The following is a 26,601-nucleotide window of genomic DNA, read 5'->3' as shown; positions in this document are numbered from 1 at the left end:
CACAGGGGAATTCTACTAGATGAGATAATTCCAATGCTATGTAGCTTGTTCTCCAGGGCGCAGGAGAAACAAATGAAAATTCCAAATTATTTTAATAATGAAAGTAAAATATTAATATCGAAACCTGATGAAGATACCCACACATGCATGCACGCACACAATTACAGACCAATATCTTTTAATGAATATGCTGCAAAAATCCTAAATGAGGTATTAGCAAACAGAATCCAACATCCTATTACGAAAATATTACATAGTATAGGCTAGGATTGTTCATTATAAAAGGAAATCCATTAATTGATTCTATTAACACACCTGAAGAAAAATCAAATGATTACTTCTGTAAATGCTAAAAGCATCTTAACAAAACTCAACAACTATTCCTGATTTTTAAAAACCACAGTGAATAAAATTAAAACAGGAAGGAAGGAAGGGAAGAAGGGAAGAAAGCAGGAGAGTAAACAGAAGAGTCATGGAAAGATAGAGATGCCTGAGACTCTTAAAAGGGAGTAAAAATGCTTAGAATTTATGGGTAATTCAGCAGTGCCTCCTGGATGGAAAAGCCATGGGCACTCTCAGCAGTAGTGGTTCTCTGGGAACATGTAAGAGCAAATCAAGAGGAGTGAACAGTGGTTGCTTCTTTCATATACAGGCAATTTCAGTCAAGAGGATTTTGTTAAACTCAATCTATGATGGCTTTTGCTCTTCCTGCTTGAGCTTTTGAAAGTCGCTGCTTTTCCGAAAGTAACAAAATCTTTAAAGGAGAGAATATTCAGAAATGTTAAAGAGAAAAAAACAAATTGTTAAGCAAAGCATAGTGGAGCCCCATGTGACATAGGGAGTAAATTTCTGTAAAACACCAAGTAACCGGAAATTGTGTAACTTAAGTCATGGGGTATAGAAAAATGGGGGATAGAGATATATGACTAGTATCTGAAAATCGTATTTTATAAAATGGATATTTGAACTAAAACTAGCCTTATGGAAAATATTATTCCAAAAAAAATAGAAGATTAGGAGCTGATGCCAATTGCCAATTCCAACTACTTTCTTTTTTTTTTTTTAAGAGTTATTTATTTCAGAAAGAAAGAGAGAGAGAACACGAGTGAAAGGGACAGAGTGAGAGGGAGAGAGAATCTCAACCAGGCTCCACACTGAGCACAGAGCTCAGTGCAGGGCTCTCATAATCCTAAGATCATGACCTGCACCGAAATCAAGAGTCAGAGCCTTAACCAACTGAGCCACCCAGGCATCCCTTGATCTACTTTCAAGTCTCTTCTGGAAATTAGATTTGAATCAGCTCCTCCGTTCAGAACAAGGTCCAGGAGGGAGGAGACCCACAGGCCCACCCAGAAATTCCACTACCTGGAGAGGGAGAGTGGTAATGTGTGCAGCTCAGTGTTGAGGGACACCAGGTTAGCACCTATGGACAAAAATGGGATAACATAAGGAGGCAGGGAAGTGGGCCAGAAAGCAACATGGGGGAGGGGCACAGGCCCCATCTATGCTGAGAAGTGAAGAATGTTGGGAGTCCACTGGGACACATGGCTACCTGCCACCCATGTCCAGTGAAGTAGCCATGAAGGGCACTTTGAGAGTCAAACCACTCATCTCATGTATAGACCAATTCCTGAAACTCAGAACCAGCTTGAATGCCCATAGTCTTTGCTCAAAATATTAGCAGCAAGAGTAAATTAAAACAAAACAAAATAAAAAAGTATCTTGACTGCATGGTTAGCCAAAAGTTATGGGACTTCTACATTATTCCCAAATCACTATAAAACAGTGTAGGAGAATTCCTACAGCATCGACTTCTTTCCTTGGTTGTGGGGTCTTCACTACGTGGGGCCTACATTCGCTGTGCCCTCCCCGCATCTATGCATTTGCTTGTATGATGTATTTCATTGTATGAAATGTATTTTCCTGGTATCCAGACTAAACACCCCCCACTCTGCCTAAGTATCTGCTATTCACAGACATCCTTAGAAATGAGCTGCTTGGGTGTAGGCGAAGATAAAGCTAATTGAAAAATGGGAGCACAGATTTAAAATACTCTCCTTATTGAGGGGAAAATGTTTCCTATTCAGTTACTTCTGGAAATTGTGCAGATTCTCTTTGTTCTCAGGCTTCCTGGGAAAGGAACAAATCCTCCAGCTGTGGTTGGAGGTCCAGGGACACAGGTGTTTGAGGTGCGGGGCCAAATCTCCTGCACGATCCCGGAGGCAGAGCTGTACTGACCACACCGGCCTGCTGGGGAAGCCTTGCAGCCCCTGCTCAAGACCAATTGCCCTGCCTCCTCCCCCAACCCCCGCCCCTGCCCCAGCACCAAAAAATAAACAGAAATCCAGGCAGGGACTCCAAACTGCTGCCTTTTTCATCCCTCTGACCAAAAAAACAATGCATTTCCGCTTGCATATCTAACCAGGAAAGCATCCGGGCGCTGCTCTACTCAGGGAGTTGGAGAGACAGGAGCAAAGGCTCAGCTGCAAGGTCCCCAGAGGAAACCCGAGGCTTGAGTGAACAGCTCTATTTTCAGAGTCCCTAGAACAATGCGACAGTGTGGTGCCTGTCCTGCTGTGAGCCTCCCCAAGTAAGTAGACACAGAAAAGTGCCTCGGTGGAGAAGCTGAGGAGCTGAGGGGTCCGAATGTGTGACCCCCTTCAGGGGAAGTCGAGGCATCGCTCCCATCTGAAAGTTCCTTCCAGTCCCGTAGAGAACGAGCCTTGGGTCTGCAAGCCTTCTGCCATCAGACTGGGAAAGGCCCCCAGTGAGGGATTCTTTGAAGATAACGAATGATGTGAAGAGACATCCAGAGAGGTGATGCACATATGATTTAAGTCTCTAGTGGAACTAGAAAACCAGGGTTTGTGGAAGCACAGCAGGCATCGGCTGGAAGACCACGCTCCCTGGAAGCTAAGCCCGTTCCATCTTTCCCACAACTCTCCAGTGTGGGGACACACTTAAATCAACGATACCTGCCGCCCACCCCCCTTCCCTGGGTCTCTTTGGTGCAGGATAAGATAGCAAAGGTGGGCTCAGCTCCTGAGCCATGCCAGTCCTCACATAATTAATTTTCTTTGAATGCCCTGATGGGACAGTGGCTTCTCTTTACCTCTAAGAAGCACCAGGACCTGCCAGCCACTAAGAGGGAGCTCCACCTTTGGGAGAGCTGTGGCCCCAGTAGGCCCCCAGTGCTCGTGGTCAGTCCTCTCTCGGTGCCTTGGTCCTTGCTGGCTTTCTTCGGAGCTAGTATTTGAAATGCAAGAGCTGGTAGGAACAAGTGTGACACCCAACTTGGCCTCAGAGGAAAGTCTGGGCCATTACTCACCAATAACGCTGGCCGCCCATCCACTTTCTCTCTGATTCTGCCTCTGGTTCCTGTTTCCTTCTCTCTAGCTGTGCCCATCAGCAAAGGCCTATTGGTCTCAGAGTCAAAGTCAAATCAGGACAAAAATAAACACAGGCTGCAAATACAATCACCAGCACAGTGCAGGGCCTCTCCTTGGTTAAGGAAGTTCCCGGGGCCAGCAAGTGCATTGTCACTGTTACAGGGAAAAGTGAGAGCTCATGGAACAGACCAGTAAATAAACATGTCTGCAGGATGATACAATTTGACTACTTGGCTGCACCAAGAAAACAACATTGAGACTTCTCTGGCAATGTCTACACACCCTGACATTTCTCCTTGTTCCAGAAGGTCAATTTTCATTCCCCGGTCTTGGCTCTTAAACTAACAGCTAACTTGAAATAATTAAGACTGACTCATTTATTTTTACCACGAGTCCTTCTGAGCTTGTGAGGCTTACGCTCACATTGGTGAGCATGGGGCCCCCGGAGCCATGTTAAAGATGCGGATTGGATCTCTCAGCAGGTGAGACACAGATGTTGAGGACACAGTCCTCCTGATTACTTCCATCTGCACTGATCCTCGGGGAATGTTCTCGGCTTCCCTGCTACCCCAGGAAGCCTAGACTTTTGAAGATGCAGAACAACAGGACCTCAATCCATGGGCCAGGTTTAAGGCAACACTGTGCAGAGCCTGCTCTTTGCTGCTCCAGAACCTGCAAAATACAAACCCCAAGGCTCAAGGGAACGATGATGGAATGAACAACAAGGTTAGTCATCGCCTAGACGATTCATGCCATGACTAGTAAGTTGGCAAAATTGAATTTTCCGACTTGGGACTTCAAAAACTGAACTACCCTCTTAACCACCTCATGTTTTCATCTAGCAGGGAAAGACTCATCTGTGTAGAAAATAAAAGAGCTCCCACCTAAAAATAAGATTCCACTTTTTGAAGCATCTAGTGAAATTTATTTTCAAGAAAGCTCATGTCATCAAGTCTACCACCTTGGTCTCTGCTTTCAGGGAGAGCCTCACCAGAAGCTGTTCTGCCAAGGGGAAGAGATTTGCTTGGCCACTTGACAAAATATGCTGATGGATTCTTGCTTCTTGGTTACCATGTAGAATTGTTTAAAGACCTAGAACCTCTCTGCTGGGTAGAAAACTAGATCTGGATATGGGTAAAGATATGGACATGGTCTGGGGGGCTGGGGATTTCTCCCAACACAAGCCTTTTCCTAGGTCCTACCAAGTCAATTAGTAGCAGTTCTTCCTAATGAGCTAAGAAATCAGGAAAACTCACTCCTCACGAAACCCTCCTCACCAAAAAAATAAATGCTTCTACTCCCTCAACATCCCTTCTCGATATGTCTCATTTAATCCCAGAAACAATTATAGGCATTACACATCTGAAGACTGGGTAAGAGTGATGTTAAAAAAAAAAAAATCTGTTTCTGGAAATGCAATCAACCAAGGAATCAATTTCATTCCTAAAGGGTAGGAAAGAGAAATGGTAAAAATTGGCAATTGACCTGTTAAAAGTGAATTCAAAAGCCCAATGCCATCGTATTGACGTGAAGATGAACATAATTAAATATATTACAAAGGAGCCATTCCTTAACACTTTTAATTCTAAATGGTCTGCACCTGTTGGCGCTATGAACCCCTCACCTGTGTGTCATGCACTTATCCATTTTGAGCTCTATAATTAGAGAACTTAGCATTATTTTTATCTCTCCACATTATGGAAGAGAAGGCTGAGGATGAAAGGCTATGACTTGCACAAGTCATAAAAATAGTGGGTGTTAGAACCTGGGCTCAGATGCCCCATCCCAACCCTAGTGCAAACTCCTGCCACAGCACTCCCCCACGCAGAGTGGAACTGCACCTGTCAGATTAGAAGGAATTCTCTGCCTTGTCAAGGACATTAATCAACGGGACCAGTGGGATCATCTTAGAATGAAAGTATGGACTTGTCCCAGCAGGAAACAAGGCAAGAAAACAGGATGATTCATTAGTTCCCTATGAGCCTTTTTTTTTTTAATTGAAGTATAGTTGGCCCACAATGTCACACTGGTTTCAGGTCCTCGATATTGTGATTTGACAACTCTATATGTTACACTGTGCTCACCACAAGCACAGCTACTATCTGTCATCAAGCTTTGTTGAGATTCACTTCAGCATAATTTTCCTTGGAGTCAAAACTCTTGGAATTCTACGCAAATATCAGTGGCAGCGTCTGCGACAAGATAAATATGTTTCTCATTTGTGTAAATACTCTTTTTCCTGTTTTTCTTCTCCTTTGCCCTTTGTTTCTTCTTCCTGCTCCCTTTCACTCACTCTTCATTTCTTTTTTTTCCTCTTCCTTGCTGGATTTTCCAGTTCTGTTAAGTTTTTTATTATGTGGGTGTGCCCTGAAGAAATGGAGTTTCTAGTGGAATATATTTCACCATACAGTCAACAACTAGAGTCCGGATACTAAAGAGAAGACACATGGGATCTAGGGACACATTTTCCAGGAGCCCTGAATCTCTCCACTGCCCCCCCAAACACCTCAGGCTAGATGGGATGCCCAAAATCTGTAATTATACATTGATTCTCTACCTATACTTGGAGCACTGCACTTACTCCTGCATTGTAATTAACTGGTTCTCTTGTCTTTCTCCATTACCAGATTCTCTTCTCTGAGGATAGAAGTATCCCAGCACCTAACAGAGTTTACTGTGTAAAACAGACACTAACCATGGGCCTGATGAATGAATGAATGAATGAATGAACAATTCAAGGAAACTTTCACTGAATCCAACCCAAATGCCTACAAAGGCTGAGCACAGATAACATCAAGGACTGAAATGGACCATGCCTGAGCTAACAGTGTGAGGGACAGGACACATGCAGGCTCCATAAGATTGCTGCCTTGTGAATGTGTGCCCAGAAAGCCTAGATTTTCTATTGTTTCAAGAGAAGTCAGATATCCAGGTTTTGAGAAATAAAGGGCTGTTTATATCCCATGAGAAGTTTTAGGCTGAAATGCATGAACATGTGCCAGCGTGATAAGGGATCCCTGGAAACCAGGGACCTGACATTTTACAAGCCCACATTAGTTTGGCTTGTAAGAGCCATGGTCCATCTATCTGTGCACACTCAGGGCACATAGTTCAGCAATACGATATTTCAACTATGGCCAGGAGGATAGCAATAATGTCACTTCACTGCTTTCACAAACAATGAAAGCATTTTCAATGAAAAAAGGAAAGACAAATAGGCACAAGTTGGGCAAGGTCTAAATAATTCTCTCAGTCTAATAGCAATAGAATCAGAAAACAGAAAAAGCAATGAATGATATAGTCACCATGGAGTGAGCAGAAGGGTACACTTCTCACACCCTACAGAACCTCTCTTTGCATAGCAACTAAGGCATACTTACTGCCCACTTTTTAAAATAAAAAGTGTTTATGGAGATACAATTCATCTAACATTCACCCAGTTAAAGCGTACAATTCAGTGGTTTTTAGTATATTCATAGAGTTGCACAACCACCACCATGATCTAATTTCCAAACATTTTCATCACCCCCAAAAGAAATCTGTACCCACTAGAAATTGCTTTGCATTCTCCCCGACTCCAGCCCCCAGTAACCACTGCTCTACTCCCTGTCTCTGAATTTGGCTTTTCTGGACATTGCATATAAATGAAATCATACAACTGTGGCATTTTGTGTCTGACTTTTTTCACTTAGCATAATGTTTTCAGGGTTCATGTTGCAGCATATATCAGTAACTCATTTATTTTTAGGTCTGAATAATACTCCACGGTACGGATACACCATTTTGTTTATCCATTGACCAGTTAATGGACTTTTGGGTTATTTTTACTTTTTATTTATTGTTATACTGTTATGAACATTCATGTGCAAATTTCTGTGTGGACACATATTTTCATTTCCCTTGGGATTATTGCCTAAATTTGAATATTATAGAAAAATGAAGAAAATATATTTTATTTTATTCTCTACCATGTATGGACTACCCTATGTCCCAGGGACTAAGCTGGGCATTTTAAGTATACAACTCTAATCCTTATGGTAATTCTCAAGGAAGGTATTATTATCCTCATTTTTACAGATAAGGAATATGAGGCTTAGAGACTTTCTCCCAAAGCTTATTCCCTTTTTTCACTTATACTTCATCTCTGATATGTATTTTTCTCAATTTCTGAAAGTCTTAGTTTTCTGTTCCACTGAAGCAAAGAGAGATCCTTTACTCTGTCGTGGCCATATATTGAGTTCAGGTGACATGATGTGACCTAGGAATGTGGGGGCAGTGGCAAGTATGCAAGAAGTGTTGGCTCTCAGCAGACAAGCTGGGCAGATGCCACCAATGTAAACAATCAGCCCTCGGGCCTGGCAGGGCGATGCCCTGGCAAAACACAGAACTCATGAACCATGAGGTCATGATGAACAGGGGCCAGTGTGACCACAGAGAGAGACTGGGCTTCCTAAATGAAGCACTGTGGAAGACCTCGCCCTTGGAGCCTCTCTGTGAAAAGGAAAGCTGGTTGGACTGGGCTAAAAAACGTGAAGGCAAAGTGGTCGTTTGAGTGGAAATCGGGAAAAAGCTGAAATAAGTATCCATGTTTTACACAGAATGGTTTAGTTTGATTCATTTGTTTCTGTAGACTTTTAACTTAAAAGTGATAGTAAATACTTTAGTCACCCACTGATTCTGAGTTACCTGACATTATTATTTGACTAAACACATTCTTTTTTTCAGTTTTTTAAATATGTATTTTTATTTAAATCAATTAATTAACATATAATCTATTCCTAGTTTCAGAGGTAGAGGTCAGTGATTCATCAGTCTTATATAATACCCAGTGCTCATTACATCACATGCCCTTCTTAATGCCCATCATCCAGTTACCCCATCCTCCTACCGCCCTCCCTTCCAGCAACCCTGTTTGTTTCCCATGATTAAGAGTCTCTTATGGTTTGTCTCCCTCTCTGATTTCATCTGGTTTAGTTTTTCCTCTCTTCTCCTATGATCCTCTCTTTTGTTTCTTAAATTCTACAAATGAGTGAAATCATATGATAATTGTCTTTCTCTAATTGACTTATTTCGCTTAGCTTAATATTCTTTAGTTCCATCCGTGTCATCATAAACTGCAAGATTTCATTCCTTTTGCTGGCTGAGTAGTGGACCATATACATATCACATCTTTATTCATCTGTCGATGGACATCTGGGCTCTTTCCATAGTTTGGCTATTGTGAACATTGCTGCTGTAAACAGTGGGGTGCAGGTGCCCCTTTGGATTACTACATCTGTATCTTTGGGGCAAATCCCTAGTAGTGCAATTGCTGGGTTATAGGGTGGCTCTATTTTCAACTTTTTGAGGAGCCTCCATACTGTTTTCCAGAGTGGCTGCACCAGGTTGCATCCCACCAACAGTGTAAGAGGGCTCCCTTTTCTCTGCAACCTTGCCAACATCTGTTGTTTCCTTGACTAACCACATTCTTAATCAAGTAAAAAAGTATGAAGTCAGGAGACATGGCTCTTCTGCCAACTAGCTCTACAGCCTGAATGAGTTTACTTGATCTTTCTGTACCTTGTTTTTCCATTTGTAAAATGGAGTAATAATACCTATTGTACATATCTAGCTCAGTGAGTTGTGAGGAGCCAGTGGTATGTGAGAGAGCTTTCAAAAGCACTTTCTTTGAGAGCTGGATTTTCTCTAGCTCTCTCCAAAACACACACACACACACACACACACACACACACACACACACACTCAAATAAGAAATTAGACAGCCTATTGAATAGGCTCCTGAGATGCATACAACAAAGTTCAACACATGCATTTAAGGCGAAAAATCCAGAACTACCACAGAACTACCATTTTTTTAAGAATAAAAATACACCTGCCCATTTAAATATAGACAACATGAAAGAATAGTGTGGCAGTGACTGCTGATTGTCTCAATATCAGCCTTCCTCTTCCTCCCTATTAATAGAATGTTTAGCTGAGCCATGACCATCCAACTTAAGGAGTACATTGTAAGTTCTGTGACAGCCAGGATGTTCTGTTCACCACTCTATCCCTAGCACTTAAAAGAGTGCCTAGGACATAGTATGTGTTCAACAAATATCTGTTGAATGGTTTGTCAGCAAACTTCTAACCTAAGAAGAGCTATGGAAACCCCTGCATGCCTCTCTAATTTTGGTAGACATCTGTGCATCTCTGATGCAGCTCCTCTATGCCAGGCAGTATGGCACCTTCTGGAAAACAGCACTTTGTCACTGATGTTAAGGTGCTCCTACTTCCTCCTAGTTTAAAAGAAAATACAGGTATATAAATAATTATAATTTGGTGTGACGTTTGCAACAATGGATATACAACAAGGTGGCTAAGTGCCAGAGAGGAGGGAATGGCTGGAAAGATATGGAAGGTCAAAGGATGAGAAGCCTGAATTGAAATTTGAAGAATAAGCAGATATTTATTGGAATGTGGAAGGTAGATAGAGCATACCAGAAGATGGGATAATATGTGTGGAGGCAGAGAGGCATGCAAACACAGGATGACGTGTTTGCAGAGCTACATGTAATTTTGTTGGTCTACAACGTACAGATCAAAGGGGTGATATGGCTGCAAAAGGGATGACATAACTGTCCCTTGGGAATGGAAGTAGCAGTGAAGATGTATGTCCCACTTTTCTGGGTCCCTAGCATCTTGCCCCGCTTGAAAGAATAAACAGGTAAATAATTCTCTGAAACAATATATTTTGCCAAATTATGACAGGTGCTACCTTTAGGATCTATAGATGCTATAGAATCTATTCTTTGAATTCTTCAAAGGCAATGCTCAAAACACATATGAAGCACTGGCCTACTTCATTCCATTTATGGACACAGGTTCAGCAGCCATATATGATGGGTTTTTTGGAAAAAGTGTGATTTCTAACATTCCGACCCATTTTCTTCAAAACCTCATTTGTACTTCTCAGCCATGTGTCCAAATTTCCCACTCCCAAACTGTGCCCAGTACATAGTAAGCATCTAGCCTGTGCTTGTAGAATGACAAACTCAGCAAATAAATGCCTGCAGAAATGGATGACAAAATAAAAACACAGTGCCTAAATTTATTAAGGGTCTACCCTTAGAGATCCTTTGCTACCATATAAGCAAAACAAGCAGCAAAGGTAACAGAATAATACTAAACCCATATAAAGCATTTTGATTTTTTTCCCCCCAAAGCCATCAAGCTTCTTCCTGCTATAGTGCTTGTTCCTCCATTGAAAAAATTGGGCTAGGAACATGAACAAAGTCAGAAAGCGTCCAACTCTGCAAATTGAATTCAAGGCTGTTTTCCCACAAGAGTCACCTAGAATGAGAACTTGGCTCCAGCTGACAAAAAAATCTCTTTCCAGCCCATCACTGTTATCCGATACCTGTTGCCTTGGTTCCAGGAATAACACTCCAGTCGGCTCAGGAGGGAGAGAGGAAATGTTTGCCTTGAATTTATCTGCTTTCAAGAGTGTTAAGTCTGGCCTTCCCACATCACTTCATTTGAGGTTTCTTTAAGGGGGGGGGCAAGGACCACGGTGTAGCAGGTGTTAGGTCCATGTTCATATTATATACTCAAATGGAAATCAAAGAGCTCCAAGAAGTATTTTTTAAGACACCTCTTATTCATGTTGTCAGAGGCAAACTGGACGCTATTCGGATGGTATTTTTCCCCGTCTTTATTATGGAAAACTACTGTCGGAGAGAAGGAACACTCTGTGCTCCTAACATTTCCAGGGTCTGTGTGGCTTTGTAATATGCCACAGAGGAGGCGAACTTGCACAAGTACACAGTACATAGAAGTGTCCCTACCACCTTGACTTCTCACCACACTTCTGCAGACAGGGGCAGCCAGAGCAAAGAGCTGAGCCCACGTGCCTCTCAGGCCCCGAACAAGGACACTTGCAATGTAACATCTCACTTGATCCTCACCACAACCCAATGACATAGTGCTCTTATTAACCCCATTATTGAGACAAGGACACTCAGGCCAATAGAGGTGACACATCATGCCCCAAGTCTCGGAGGGCAGGAAGTGTCAGAGCCAGTCTGGAAGGCAGACAGCGGGCCTCCGATGATTTGTCTTGTTAACTCCTGTTCTAAAAGTCTGGTTTTAAAATCACATTTTTGGAGTGAAGTTTTTTTAAAAGTAAGGAAATAGTTTAAAGAAGGTAAAGAGTAAATTGTGATTTTTGTCTTCCAAGTGTGAAATACAGCGACAAGCTTTTTACGTCATTAGTGATATTGCTGCAGCCACAGGACACTGGACATTACTTTAGAGCTCCTGTGGGTGGCGGGCCCTCTCGTCTTTGTGTCTCAGAAACAAACATACCTAACGAAGTGCTCATAATTTTGAGTAGTGTCTTAAAGAGCAAATAGCACTTAACAACTGATTGATTTCTCTAATATTTCTCAAAGCTTTGTGTTGCTTTGGTTATCTCTGCTCTAACTGATCAGTTTAAGGATCTTTTTTGAAAAAAAAAAAAAGGATCTTTTTTGCCCTATGAATGGAGAAATTGGGTTTAGGGAAAAGATGGCTGAGACACTAGCTTTCTGAATATCTACCCCAAATTTCATCTGGTGACTCTGAAAGGTAGGACAGGGACCCTGGATCTTAGATTTCCAAGATGCTACGGCTTCCTTGACCTCCCCACATGGATCATATTCCCTGGCTGTAAGTTCTTTTCGTGCTATATACCTCTTATTCCCAGTACTTATCAGAGTCGCAACTCTGTTTATCTCCAGGGTATTGAGAAATGTGTTTCTCCCCTTATGGTCAATAAGCTATGGAGGACAAGAATGTGTTCGTTTGTCTTTGCTCATCATTGTAACTTGAAGCCCAGGACAGCACCTGGCATCAGCACTGAGTCAAGTGTTGCTAAATGAATAACTGAACACAAGATTGCCATCCTCACCCTCCTTTTTAATCACTAAATGTTTAAAACAGGGTAATTAAAAAAAAGTAAAATAAAATAAAACAGGGTAATTTACTTGTAAAAATGAAACATAATTAGACAGTATTGGGAAAATATCTCTTGGAGCACTTCCTGTTATATAGTCCATATTCAGAAAAGTCTGACTTCCGAGTGGGCCCTGGAAACAGGCAGGGGTCAGATGCTGTTTGGTACTGAGCTGTTGAAAGGCTCTGGGGAGCCCAACAGCCTGTTTGGGAGGAAGTGGGGAATGTGAGCTGTTGTTCTGAAGGCAGCACCCAGGAGACATTTGGCCAGGGCAGAGTTTAAGCAGATATAATTGTGGTTGATGGTAAATATGGCAACAGGCAAGTCATTCTTCTTCCTGGCTTTCATTGGGGTGTGTCCTTTGAGCCAAATTAGAAATCCAGCATCATATAGAATCTAGTTCCAACTGATGCAGAGAAAAGACTGCAATCTCCCTCTCAGACCTAAAGGAGGGTACAATGGTTTCCCCAGGACCAAACAGGCCAAAGGTAGCTCTCAGTGTCCTTCCTTCCCCAGCCTCAGGTCAGATCATGTCTCAGGCATGCTTTAGTCTTTAGCTGCCACCATGCTCTTCTGGGGTCACCATGAGAAGGAAGTCAACAATTTTCAATGTTCAAAGTTCATTTCTCCAGAACCTCCTGACCAATTTTTCAGTTGCCCCTATAAATTATCTCATAACATGTCACTAGTGAAATTCTCATTTTCATTCCCACATAGCAGGTGTTAACAGAGGGAATCAGGCATTACGAAAATGAGATTCAAATTCACTGTCCCAAGTTTCTTTGGAAAAGAATTAGAGCATAGCCTGAGAGCAACCAAAATTTTCACGGACTACTATCTATATGAAGACCTAACAGAAGACCTTTAGTTCAATGTGGCACTCAAGAAGAGGATTTGTTAACTGAATCACATATATTATTTTATTTCATCCTCACAATACCCTGGTATTCTTTCCATCTTATGGATGAGAAATCAATCACAGAGCTAGTAAGTGATGGACCCAAGATTCTGACCTAATTAACCTGAAAATTAAAGGTGAATTTTCAAAAGCAGTGGGTATAGAGATTTCCTTGTGGCAAGGTCTAAAGGACAGGAATAATAAAATACCTAGCATAAAATCAACAATGTGATATTAAGTCAAAATTTTAAATATAGAAAATAAAGTCAAGTATATGTGACTACACTCTCTGCAGAAGGATTCCCTCATATTGAGGAACCTGTATAACTGATGTGGCTTTTGGACTCCTTCAGCTGTTTAATCCTGGCTCAGTTAACTGACATGTCTAAGCCTTCACTTCCTCGTCTGTATTATTGTAAAGACTAAAAAACAACAAATGGAAATTATGAACTTAAGAAAAAGAAAGAAAATGGAGAGAAATAATAGCACTAATATATAACATCAATAGTCACTTTTTTGTACATACAAAATTTCCAAGCTTATGTAGCAAGAAACTGTAACTATAAGCAGCTCATTATTAAGAGGAACACACACCATAATCTAATAAAAGGCATTGGCCCTGATTCAGTGGAAAATCTTCCAAGTAACCAAAAGAATCTTTAAAAATCTAATACATTTGCAAAACTGATTTTTCAAATCCCATATCTATAATAAACAATTCCAAATATATATAAGTCATGTCTAGGCAAAGATAAAAAATACCCTAAATAAAACCTTAGCAAAATAGAATACAACAGATATATTGATCTCCCCAAGCATCCTCTTCAGGCCATAATTTTATAAAGTGAAGACCCTCAGCCTGGGGAAGCCAGAGCCATGTCAAAGTCTTCTAGTATTATCACTTTGTGTGTTTGTTTCCAACTGGTATGTGGGGTTTTTCCTTTTTTCTTTTCTTTCTTTTTTTTTAAAAGATTTTATTTCGTTATTCATGAAAGACACAAAGAGGAAGTCAGAGACATAAGAAAGTCAAAGCCCAATGCAGGACTGGATCCCGAAACCCTGGGAGCATGACCTGAGCCAAAGGCAGATGCTCAACCTCTGAGCCACCCAGACATCCCTCTTTTTTTTTTAATTGACTGTTTGCTTTTCCAAAGAAATCTTTTGGTTTTGCTTCCAATTTTTTCTTTTAATATTCCAATTTACATTTAAAAATCCCAATTACATTAGTACATTTAAGTGTACTAATGTACACATTTGGGGGATCCCTGGGTGCTAAAGGTTTAGTGCCTGCCTTCGGCCCAGGGCATGATCCTGGAGCCCCAGGATCGAGTCCCACATCAGGCTCCCTGCTAGGAGCCTTGCTTCTCCCTCTGCCTATGTCTCTGCTCCTCTCTGTCTCTCATAAATAAATAAATAAATCTTAAAAAAAAGTATAACCCTGTTTAATTTTTTTACTCTTAATTTTTTATTCCTTATTCCTCATCCTTAATCCTCAATCTCAACTCCAATAGATATGTTTTTAATATTTCTAACTTTAAAAAACTGTTTATCTCTTAGTTATTAAGCAAATTTGTTCTTTTATTTTGAATATTTTAGTATTATTTATCAGCCTTGTCCAAACTAGTTTGACACACCAATGCTTAATATGGTGCCAAGCCCATGAGAGACTTATGTGATCCCTTTGGAATACTAAAAGAAAACCTATATGAGGAAGAAAATGTAGAAAGTTCAAGTTGATAATGCTTAGAAGCCACTAGAAGCTGGGAAAGTCCATCTAATGATAAGGTGACGAGAGGTATAAAGAATGATTGGGTTTTCGTGTTCAAAAAAGAGACCCAAAAATCAAGACCGACGACGACACAAGTGAAGAGAAAACTCAATGATGATGCAATAGGAAGACCTAGCTTGAATCATGGGACCCTGAAGTCTCGTAAAGGAAAAGATATTTCCTGCCAAGTTATCTCTCCGGAGACAAAAATAAATGTTATGACATTCCTGCAGGCTCAGTAAATTCTCCACCTTGTGAACAAAGGCTTGCCTGCTTGGAGGTGAGGACCTGTGAGCTGACGTGCTGCTTATCTGCCTTCTAACCTCAGCGCACTGGCTTTCTTTAAACAAAGGCAAGGGTGTCGAGTGAAGGAAACTTCAGTTCTCTCTCAAGTGAGAAATACCTGCCATGACAAAGTGAAGGTTGGGGTTGGACACACAGCTGGTGTCTGAGATACGAAGAAAGAAAGATACCATGCAAGCTGAAGGAAATGGCTATTAGAAATGGGGTGAATATGTAGCCAGAAACCACTGCCTCTCAGACAATCAAAATATTAACTACTTAAGCCTTTTACATTCTTGAGATTTATCTCCTTAAATTTCAATAGTATAGTGCCTGAGTCAAGAAGGGGGGCTATAATGATTGAATAGATGAGCAAGTAAATAAATGAATTCATGGCTTGGGATGATGACAAGTGACAGAAATATCTCCATAGAACAAGAGGCTTGGCATCTTCCCCCAGCCAACCTAGAATGTAATTTCAAGCAAGTAAATTTACAACACCAATTTATTTTTTGTACAATAAAACTGCCTTTTGTTTAACAGAGGTGCTATGAAGATAAATGTAAGATGAAAATGTTCATTGGACGGCATTATATAAAGGTAAAAAATGTATAAATTGTCATATTTCTTACTGTAAATGATATAAGAGCGAATGCAATTTTGTTTAAAAGAATGGGAAATGCACCCATGTACACCCTACCCGTGAAAGAGGTAAAGTGTTACCAATGTCCTTGAAGTGCCCAATGTTCCTTCTCTAGTTATTCCTCTAGTTTGAATTTTTGGTTATTAATTATTTTACTTTTCTTTACAGTTTCACTACAAATGTATGTAATCCTAAAAAAAAGAATAGTTTGGACTGTTTTTGAACTTTATATAGACTCATGCAATATGCGTTTTCTTTAAAATTCAGACATGTTGATGTTTGTATCTGTAGTTAATTCATTGTCAATGCTGTAATTTAGTGATCTACTCGACTGTCAATACACATTTAGGGTGTTTCCAGATTTTTCCCTTTTTTTTTTTTTTTTTTTTTTTGATATTAGAACAAAGCTGCATACAACCTTGGTTGTATGTATCCTCTGTCAGACTTAGGAGTGGAATTCCTGAGACAGAGGTCTGAGAATGGTCAACTTCACTAGGGAAAGCCAAGTAGTTTTCAAAGTAGTTGCACTGATCATCAGCCATATATGTGAGTTCCTGTCGTACATTCCCAGCAATACTTGGTATTGTCAGGCCTTAAAATTTTGACCAAACTGGCTGACAAGAAGTGATATTTTACTGTAGTATTTGTCCGCATTTCCTTTGTTACTGATCAAGTAGTGTGAAATGTTTCATATATTTATGGTCATTTATGCTTTTTTGTGTGTGGATACTTGTTCATGTTTTTTTGCCCATTTTTATACTGGGTTCTTTGATTTTTCTTATGAACTCATAAGTATTCTTTGTTCTCAATACTATTCCTCTGTCAGGTGTAAAATATTTCCCCATTATTTTTATAGAGTCTTTTGATTTAAATTATTTATATATTCTCTTTTTCATTTCTTATATTTCTTATATGATTGGTCCTACTAGGTTTTGTTCATTTTATTAATCTCTTTGGAAAACGATATATTGGATTTACTGCATCCTCAGTTTCAATTTGATTAATTTCTGTCTTTATATGTGTTACTTTCTTCCTTCATCTCTCATTGGCTTTATTCTGTTTTGTTTTGTTTCCCATGTCTTAAATTCACTGATTAGCTTATTTAGTAGTATTCAATCCCAAATGGCTTCTAAATTTCCATTATTATTTCTTTCTTGACCCATGAGTTATTTATAATTGTAATTTTTATTTTTAAAATAGATGGCAAGTTTTGAGTTATCTTTTTGTTATTGATATCTATCTAGTTGTACTATAATCTGAGAATATGGTTTGTATGACACCAATTCTTTTAAATTTTTTGAAGCTTGCTATTTAAGCATGGACATGTTTAATTTTTGTCAATATTCCATGTATGTTTGAGAAAGAATATGTGTTCTGCAGCTATGGTAATATTTTCCCCCAATTTTGCTCTCTTGACTTATTTTAGATTGAACTATTTTCCACTCATTTCATTACTTTCCTTTTGAATAGTTAGTGGTTTCACAATTAGAACTTAGAATATAGGTATCTAACCTAGCAAACGTTAAATTTAATAAACATTCTTACTCTCTGCAAACCAATATTAGGGCCTTAGAATGATTTAAATAACTCCAGTCACTCCGCATCCCAAACTAAATGTAATTGTTATATCATATTTTAGGTCTATCTTAATTTTTAATCCTCTAAGTTACACATTATTGTTATCATTTTATAAGGTTAATAATTTGTTAAAAATCACCTGCATGTTTAACATCATACTTGCTCACCATTGCTTTCTGTATATATCTGTATCTGTATTATTTTCTTTCTTCTTGAATTACATGCATTTAGATGCTTCTTTAGTAGATGGATACTGATAGTAAATTCTCTTAATTTTTGTCTGAAAACGTTTCCATTGACATTTCTTGTTGAAAGGAAGCTTTGATAGGTACAGAATTCTAGGATGGCAGTTTTATTTTAGCACCTTAAAGATGTTATTCTTTGATTTTTGGTCTTGAAGCCAGCTGTAGTGTGCTGTTCTGTTTTAGCACTCTATCTTTTCTCTCTACTGTTTTCAAGCCTTCGTCTTTTTAAAAGATATCTTTTGCGGTTTAATTATGACAGCAAGTTGTGCATTTCTTTTTATTTACCTTGCTTGGGATTCACTGGAATCTGAATCTGAAGATTGGTGTCTTTTACAGATTCTGGAAAATTCTCAGTCATTTTCTGTCCAAATATTGCCTCTCCCCTATTTTCTTTAAAATCTACTTCTGGAATTCCAACAAGCATAGGTTAAATCTCCTCATCTTTTCCTGCATATATCTAAGCTTCTCTTTCATATTTTCCATCTCTCTGACTCTCTATACTGATTCAGGATAATTCTTCAACTGTATTTTTCAGTTTATTAACTCACTCTTATACTGTACTTACTCTGTAATTCTAACCTAAAGCGTCATATTTTTTATTTCTAGAAATAACTAATACACTCTTATTTTACATTTTTATACATTCAAAGAATCACATTTTTCCAAACACTCTCATTATGGGCAAATTCGATTCGTGTATTTTTAAAATATTATTGAACTTATATGAGTTTCTTTGTTATTAGAAAATTCAGCTAGAGGGATCCCTTGGTGGCGCAGCGGTTTGGCACCTGCCTTTGGCCCAGAGCGCGATCCTGGAGACCCAGGATCGAATTCCACGTCAGGCTCCCGGTGCATGGAGCCTGCTTCTCCCTCTGCCTGTGTCTCTGCCTCTCTCTCTCTCTGTGACTATCATAAATAAATTAAAAAAAAAAATTTTTTTAAAAGAAAGAAAATTCAGCTAGAATCACATAGAAATATTGTTTCATCTACAAAAACCCACAGAACGCCCTGCCCCAGAGTCTTCTTACCCTTGAATCCCAAAGTCAATTTAATCTTAGGTCAAGCCAGAAGTCTAAACCCTCAGTTATAGTCAAGAATATCCCACAAGAGGGTACCTGGATGGCTCAGTGGTTGAGCATCTGTCTCTGGATCAGGTCATGATCCCAGGGCCCTGGGATCAAGTCCCGCATCAGGCTCCCCACAGGAAGTCTGCTTCTCCCTCTGCCTATGTCTCTGCCTCTCTCTGTGTGTCTCTCATGAATAGATAAATAAAATCTTAAAAAAAAAAAAAAAAAGAACATCCCACAGGTGTGTAGGTTTGGGCTTTATGCTTCTTTGGCACAAAACCTCATTTCTTTATAAGATTCTTCCAATTAGAGATTTGGAATGACAAAGTTAAAACCTTCTAGCTGTGCTACTTCAGGTTCCTTTTTTCTCCTCCACATTCTATTTTGAAGACTATGATTTTCCCATTTTACCGCTACAGAAAGCAAACACTGGTCTACCAGGAGTTGGGATGGAAGCCCAGTGCTCACTGCACGTCCATCCCAGGCTCCCATGGGCAGCGCTCCTACCACCGTAGTGTTTGCGAGCCTGAGCCCAACAGCAAACAGGGTCCATCTGGCCTGCTGTGGACGGCTGTCAGGTGAGTGCCACTGCCAGCTGTGAGGAGAAACCTGGGTCTGACTCCAGGCCTGTAAATAAACTTGTGGCCATCTGTGTTCCCTCTCATGACTCAGCTCTTCTCTATGAAAGGATCCACTGTGTGAGGAGCAGCAGGCTAGGGGATCTGAAAGAAGAAACAACAGAGGAGAGCTGCGCAGATTACAAAGTCATTGAATCCAAGGTGCAAAAGCAGCTGTCCTAGGCTGCTGCAGCTTTGTAGTGGCAGGAAGAGAATTTTCCCCCTGAAGAATAATCATTGTGAGAAAGTTTGTCTTTGCACACACAAGGTAAACACCCCAAAAATAAAACAAGACCAAATCACCTTATTGGGATCTCAGAGAAGTGCAGTAATGTTTTATTTTTTTAGGATTTTATTTTAAGAGACAGAGCAGGGGTTGAGGCCAGGGGAGAGGGAGAGGATCACAAGCAGACTCTCCGCTGAGTGTGGAGCCCAATGAGGGGCTCGATCTCATGATCCTGAGATCACAGCCTGAGCCAAAATCAAGAGTCAGACTCTTGATGGACTGAGTCACACTGGTGCCCCAGGCAGTAATACTTTAGAACAAGCTGAATAATTGCTAAGTTTGTAACCGGAACTCCTATTCCAGTTTGGTATAGTAGAAAAGGGATTTAAGTCTGAATTCTTATTCCTATCTTTTGGACCCTGAGCAAGCCTCTTGTCATTTCTGTGCTCCAGCTCACTCCTCTGAAAAAGGTGACATAATAATAACCATGTCTTTGTAAGAATCAAAGATGACACGTATAAAGAAGTAAGTTGCTAGTTACCTGCTCTCCACTCCCCATCCCCCCTTCTTTCCTAGTAATAAGAACTGGGATTGTACCTGGGCACATCACCACTCAGATAAAATGAGACACTCCCCCAAATCATGCACCTGCACCTGTGTATATATAAGTTTGGGCTAATGATATATAAGACATGTTGCCATGATTTCCAGGAAGTGATCTTAAAGAAAGGGAAGTAGGTCACCTTTCTTCCTTCCTCAATCCATCTTGCCTAGAGCTTGGATGACATGGCAAACAGCCATTTAGAATTAGGAAGACAAAAGACACATTTATCTCTGATTCAAATCAAAGTGAAGAGTCAGAGCAGGAAGCTGGAAGACTGGGTTCTTAAAGACCACAGAAACACTATAATGGCCTGGGGTTCTTTATCTCCAAATTCCTTGATGAGAGAAGAAGAATTTTCTTGTGTGTTTAAGGGAGTTATTATGTCGAGTTGTTTTGTTTGTTTGTTTGTTTGATCACACTCAACCAAGCTTAATCCCAATGCAAAAAAACAAGCTTCATATCTACCAAAATTAAAATGGCACAGTTTTTTGACCCAGCAATCCCACTTATAAAAATAGATCCAATAAATGCGCTGGGATATGTGCATAAAAGATACAATCAAAAATATCTATTGCATCATTGCAATATCAAAATACTGGGAACAAATTAGAAGTTCAACAGCAGGTGACTGGTTAACTGATTTGTACTCAAGCAATGTACTATGCAGCTATTAGCATGAGAGATCTATATGGAATAATCTCCAGGTGGAATGAATTCCCATTTGTGGGGGAAAAGAGAGTATACTGTGTTTCCAAAGACAGCCACAACATTATTTCCCATCTCTCCATGTGACATTCCTCCCATCAAGAGATGGGGGCTGGTTTCCTCCTCTTACATCTTGGACAGCAGAAGTGATACTATGGGACTCCCAAGGCTAAATAGAAAAGGTAAGGCAGCTTTATCTTTGTTGACCCAAAGACTCAAGCCCAGAGCCTGAAGTTGCCAAGTAGAAGGCTGCCATATTGTGAGGAAGCCATGCCACATGGAGATGCCATGGGTAGGTGCTCTTCTTAGCAGTCTGTCTTCAAGTCCTCCCTGAGCGGGGACCAGATGTGGGAATAAACCAGCATTCAGAGGATCCCAGGCCCCTAGCATTTGAGTCTTTTGAGCTAAGGATCCAGATGTCCTACAGCAGAGGAGTCATCCCTGCTAATCCCTCTATGAGCATCTCAATCATGGAATTGATGAGCACAGTGAAATGGTTGTCTTCTTACATCACTAAGTTTGGGGTGGTCTAATGCACAGTAATACCATAATTTTTTTCATTTGTTTTTATTGCAGTTTGATTTGCCAACATATAGTATAACATCCAGTGCTCATCCCATCAAGTGTCCTCCTCAGTGCCCGTCACCCAGTTGCCCCAACTCCTCACCCATCTCCCCTTCCACACTACCCTTTGTTCGTTTCCCAGAATTAGGAGTCTCTCATGGTTTGTCTCCCTAATTGCATAATTTTTATGCATATGAAAAAATTTCAGGAAGATCATACAATAAAGCCATTAACCTCAGTTGTTCCTGGAGATGAGACAGGAGATCTAGAGTAGGGAATAAAACTTCGTTTTCACTGCATGCTTTTGTATACCATTGCAATTTTTTGTTTACATGTACATATGTGGTTGAATTTTTCAAGTATGTATGAGAAAAGGACATTTGTTACAAAGATGTATGAGACAAAAACAAGCAAGTCTGCTAGTTTCCACTAGCAACATGATTCTAAAAGGCTAAATTCCATTGAGCACATGTGCTCAAAAGTCCAAAGAAGATGAAGATAATATTCTGGGTTTCCCAATTTTTAAAATCAGTTAACATGTTATCAACTTAAACAACTAGAGCATTTCAACATAACAGACATTCATCAGTATCTTCTTTTCCACAATAAATTATTAATTAAAAAATTACCATGATCTAGCCCAGTGCCCAGGATCCAAGATGGCATTATTTTAATATACATTAAGTTGCATGTTGAATATAACTTTCACTTTACATCTTCAAAACAGCAAGCTAGCCAGAGTCTTAAACCCCTATCCAGTCATGCCAAGGGAGGCACTGGCATTCAGAGAAGAATCTCCGATCTGGGGAAGGCTGTCAATCACTCTTCTCCAGCTATTACAGGAAAGTGTGCATCTCGGAATTCATACAAGTGTCCTGAAATCTGGCAATGACAGATAAAGAAAACCCTCACCTATCCGCTTTGCTAAACTATAAGGTTAATGGAGAAAGTGGGATGTAACTAGTAACTCAGAGAATTTATTCCAAACAATAGCAGGAAATACAAATAGAAATCACAAAACTGAGCCACTGAAGTTATTAAGTGATGGAATGTTGGAGCAAAGCTGCAGCAAGAGTGCTCAGTGGGTGCCATTTTGCCCTAGGCTGCCTGTAGCCAGGTCAGACCAAGAATGCAATGCAGAGTAGCACAGAATGGGGGCTCCAGAAATATTTGCTGATAAAGAAATGAAGGAAGGAAGGAAGGAAGGAAGGAAGGAAGGAAGGAAGGAAGGAAGGAAGGAACAAATAAATGAATGAGTGAATGAATGAATAGCAAGGAAGCCCCAAACTTCTCCAGGCTTCCCCAGCCTGTGGACATAAACCCAACAATAAGTGTCAAGTGTCCAAATTGCCCTACTTCACCTTTTCACATAGGACCTCATAGGTCAGGGGGACCTCAGTTCCTGCTGAGGTCCCCCTGATCTCATCCCCTCATATGAGTTGGTTGTCTTAATCTCTCCTAGTGGCCTCATCACTCCCCTACCATTGTGCTTCTTTGTTGGTAGTAGGATGACCAGAAGTGGGGATATTCCTGGTTAATGGGATCCAAAGTGGTGCCGCTTCTGCTCCGGTGTGTTACAGAATATGGTCTCTGAGGCCCAGACAGCTTTCTGGGATCCGGGCTGGCTACAGATTTGAAAACGAGCCACCTGGTTATACTCAGAATTTCCATGAGGCTGCCCTTCCTGCCTAGAACAAGTTTGATATAATAACTTTTCTCCTGGCAGCTTTCTCACCATCCTGCACATCCCACGCACACTGTGCCTCGCCACCTCCACTCCCCCCCAGCCCCTGCGTGCCATGCAGATATGTTCCCGGGCTGTTGATATAACTTGAGTTACTTCCCAGTAGACTCCTCAGCCCTGGTGCAAATCATCAGACCTTTCCTCCATCAGGCCTGTTATCATGGACTGAATATTTGTGCCCCTCCCCAAACACACTCCTAAATTGATATGCTGACATTCTAACCCCCAATGTGATAGATTTAGGAGATGTGGTCCCTAGGAGGTAATCAGGTTATGAGGGTGAAGCCTTCATAAATGGCACTAGTGCCCTTATAAGAAAAGACATATGAGCTAGTTCCTGCTCTCTGCCCTCTGCCATCTGAGGACACAATGAGCAGATGGCCATATACAAGCCAGGAAGCAGGTCCTCATCAGACAGGACCTCCTGGAGCCTTGATTTTGGATTTCACAGACTCCAGAACTATGAGAAATCAATGTTTGTTTTTGAAGTCCCCAGCCTGTGATAATTTGTTATGGCAGCCCAAACTAAGACACTTACATCACAAATTCTCCAGATGAGTCCAGCCATACCTGATTCCCCAGCAAGTGGTAGTAGAAAGCCACGGTCCAACGGCAGCCTCCACTACAACATGTTTGAGGTAGAAACCGCAAATTATGGATGGATGAGAAAGCATAAGTGAAGGGTTTGGGGTATATAAGAAGGGAAATGTCTTACCATTCTGTCTGAGGAGAGTTATTGAAAAGAAACTATGCTGGTACCAGCTTTTTTTTTTTTTCTTTATCCTGCTATCTTTCTCTATCCTTCTAACATATGGCTAAACAAAATTGGGAACATACTATATGTACAGTTCTGTATCCTCTAGCGGACACTTGTTCATTTTGTTAAATATTCTCTAAAAACATTCTTTTATTCCATTCCCATATGTTGAACGTTTGTTTCCAATTTCACATTTTTAAAAAAAAATAATGATGTGATGAATATTTGGCTCATAAATGTTTAACTGCGTCTCTTGTTATTTTCTTAGAATAGAGCTCAAAAAATAAGATTATGAGGTCAAAGAATACCAACACAATTAAGACTATTTATATACATCATTAAACTGTCCTCCAGGGGGTAAAAATTTACACTACTGAGAAAAAAGCATAAGAGGGCCTATGACTGATTTCACTTCCTTAAGCTTTGCATGATTATCATTGTTTTAATTCTGCAAAGTATTTTTTTTTAAAGATTTTATTTATTTATTCATGAGAGACACAGAGAGAGAGAGAGAGAGAGAGAGAGAGAGGCAGAGACACAAGCAGAGGAAGAAGCAGGCTCCATGCAGGGAGCCCGACGTGGGACTCGATCCCAGGTCTCCAGGATCACACCCTGGGCTGAAGGCGCGCTAAACTGCTGAGCCACCCGGGCTGCCCCCTGCAAAGTATTTTTAAGCTTATAATACACAAGCTGCACTTCATCGATTCTAATGCTCTGTTTCTCCCCAGCATTTTAACATATCTCTGAGTCAACTGACATCATACAATGGCTGGAATCTGCGGGCTAGCCCATCAATACCAAGCAGCTTTGTACCCATGACGAGTGAACTTGGCTGTTCCTTCTGACTTTAGGACTGGCTGACTGCTATCCCTCAAAGCACTTAGGGACCTCGTGAGGAAGAAATGTGAGTCATGGCTGTTAATATATTCTGAGATCAACAGATGCAGCATTAAAATGAGCAGAACAGGTGTACCTTGGCTTGGAAGATAATCTTAGAACCTAAGGCAGAGCACACTTTTAGCAAAGCTGCAGCCCCAGACTCCTGATGGTACAGAGAATCATAGCATGTGTGAACACACAGACCACCAGAACTTCGAGAGAAGTGATTCTCTCATATTTGTATTTGTTTCTCTTATGGTTATTCTTATATATGTTTCTTCTTATATTTTTCGTGTTCACAAGAGTCGAATATTTATGCATAAGTAACTCTAAAAGAGCACTTTGAGTAAATGTAACATTAAAATTCTAAGTAATAAAAAAATCATGTAATAGTTTGGCTTGCAGCTTTTTCTCTCTCTGTAATACGTGAAGTTATGGTTTACCTTAGATTTGATGAAACACCATATTTTAAAATTATCAGCATACTCAACAATAATTTTTTAATACGTTATACTTGCAATGAATCACATCTTTTCTTCCCAACACATCATCTTTCCTTTCCTTCCTTATATGTTGCTGTTCTTTGAAGAAGAGTTGGAACAGGGGCACATTTCCTGGGGATTGTGGTTTCTCTGAGATTCAAGACCATAGCTCCATTTTGGTGTGGAATTCTATGAAAATGGTTTACAGAGGCCACAGACTTCTAGGATCCTCAGGCAATACCTACGGCCCTCCAGCAAATATTTTGAAAAGGACCCTATCCTGATATTCTTCTTTAATCTTCCCTTACCAAAAGTTATCCCCCTTTAAAAAAATTATCTCAGAATTACTAAAGTAGAAATATATGCCCATATCCATTTTATCCAACAAACATTCCATACCCACAATCACCAGACCTCATACTCAGTGCTGGAGATACACTGGGGAACACAGAATGCTTCATGCTAATGAGGGACTTAAAATCTAATAAGACACTTCCTTATTAATTTCCAAAGGAAAATACTACTATAAATGAAGAAACCGGAAACATGTCAACCAAATGATCAAAAGTAACATCACCAGAAAGGAACATACATCAACCTCCAGACAGATACTGAAGACACATCACTTATGCAGTGTTGCAACTAAAATGCATGGCCAGAAGAAGCCAAGCATGAGGAAACATGAGAGAAACCAAATGAGGAGACAATTTATAAATAATTGGCCTATATATTTTTTAAATGTCAATGATATGAAAGAAAAAGAAAGGCTACAATTATGTATTTATTCAGATTAAAGGGGGCTAAGAGAATGGCTTAATGCAATAAATAATCATGTTCTAAAATTTAAAGAAAAAGAAAATTCTATGAGAGACACGAGTGGAACAATTTATGAAGTTGAAATGTAGATTGTAGGTTAAAGAATAATTCTATGATGTTAAATTTCCTGAATTTTATAACTAAACTGCAGATTTATAAGAAAATATTCTTGTTCCTAGGAAAAATGCAGAACTATTTTGAGGTAAAGGAGGTATGCAATCCTAAATGGTATAAAAAATAAAAATATGTATACAGAGAGAGAATGATAAAGCACATATAACAAAATGCTGATACACGAGAGTTCTTTGTATTCTTACAACTTTTCTGTAATGTTTCAAATTATTTCAAAATGAAAACTAGAAA

At 40.0% G+C, this 26,601-nt stretch overlaps 1 protein-coding gene across 4 annotated transcripts in view; it reads right to left on the bottom strand.

Annotated features, from left to right (window-relative positions):
- Window positions 1-26,601, bottom strand: part of COLGALT2 (collagen beta(1-O)galactosyltransferase 2) — a 123,906-nt gene that overhangs the window by 52,622 nt on the left and 44,683 nt on the right. The window contains exon 1 of one of the 4 annotated variants that reach the window (XM_077901960.1): window positions 3,329-3,556. The exons of the other annotated variants lie outside the window; for them this stretch is intronic. Coding sequence (XP_077758086.1) covers window positions 3,329-3,348 — 20 coding nt within the window. The 5' untranslated portion in view covers window positions 3,349-3,556. Of the gene's footprint in view, window positions 1-3,328; window positions 3,557-26,601 lie in introns of those variants that run through there. 4 annotated transcript variants of the gene reach the window in all.

Source organism: Canis aureus, chromosome 6 (genome assembly GCF_053574225.1).
Source record: "Canis aureus isolate CA01 chromosome 6, VMU_Caureus_v.1.0, whole genome shotgun sequence".
NCBI lineage: Eukaryota > Metazoa > Chordata > Mammalia > Carnivora > Canidae > Canis > Canis aureus.
This window is presented reverse-complemented; position numbering and strand designations above follow the sequence as displayed.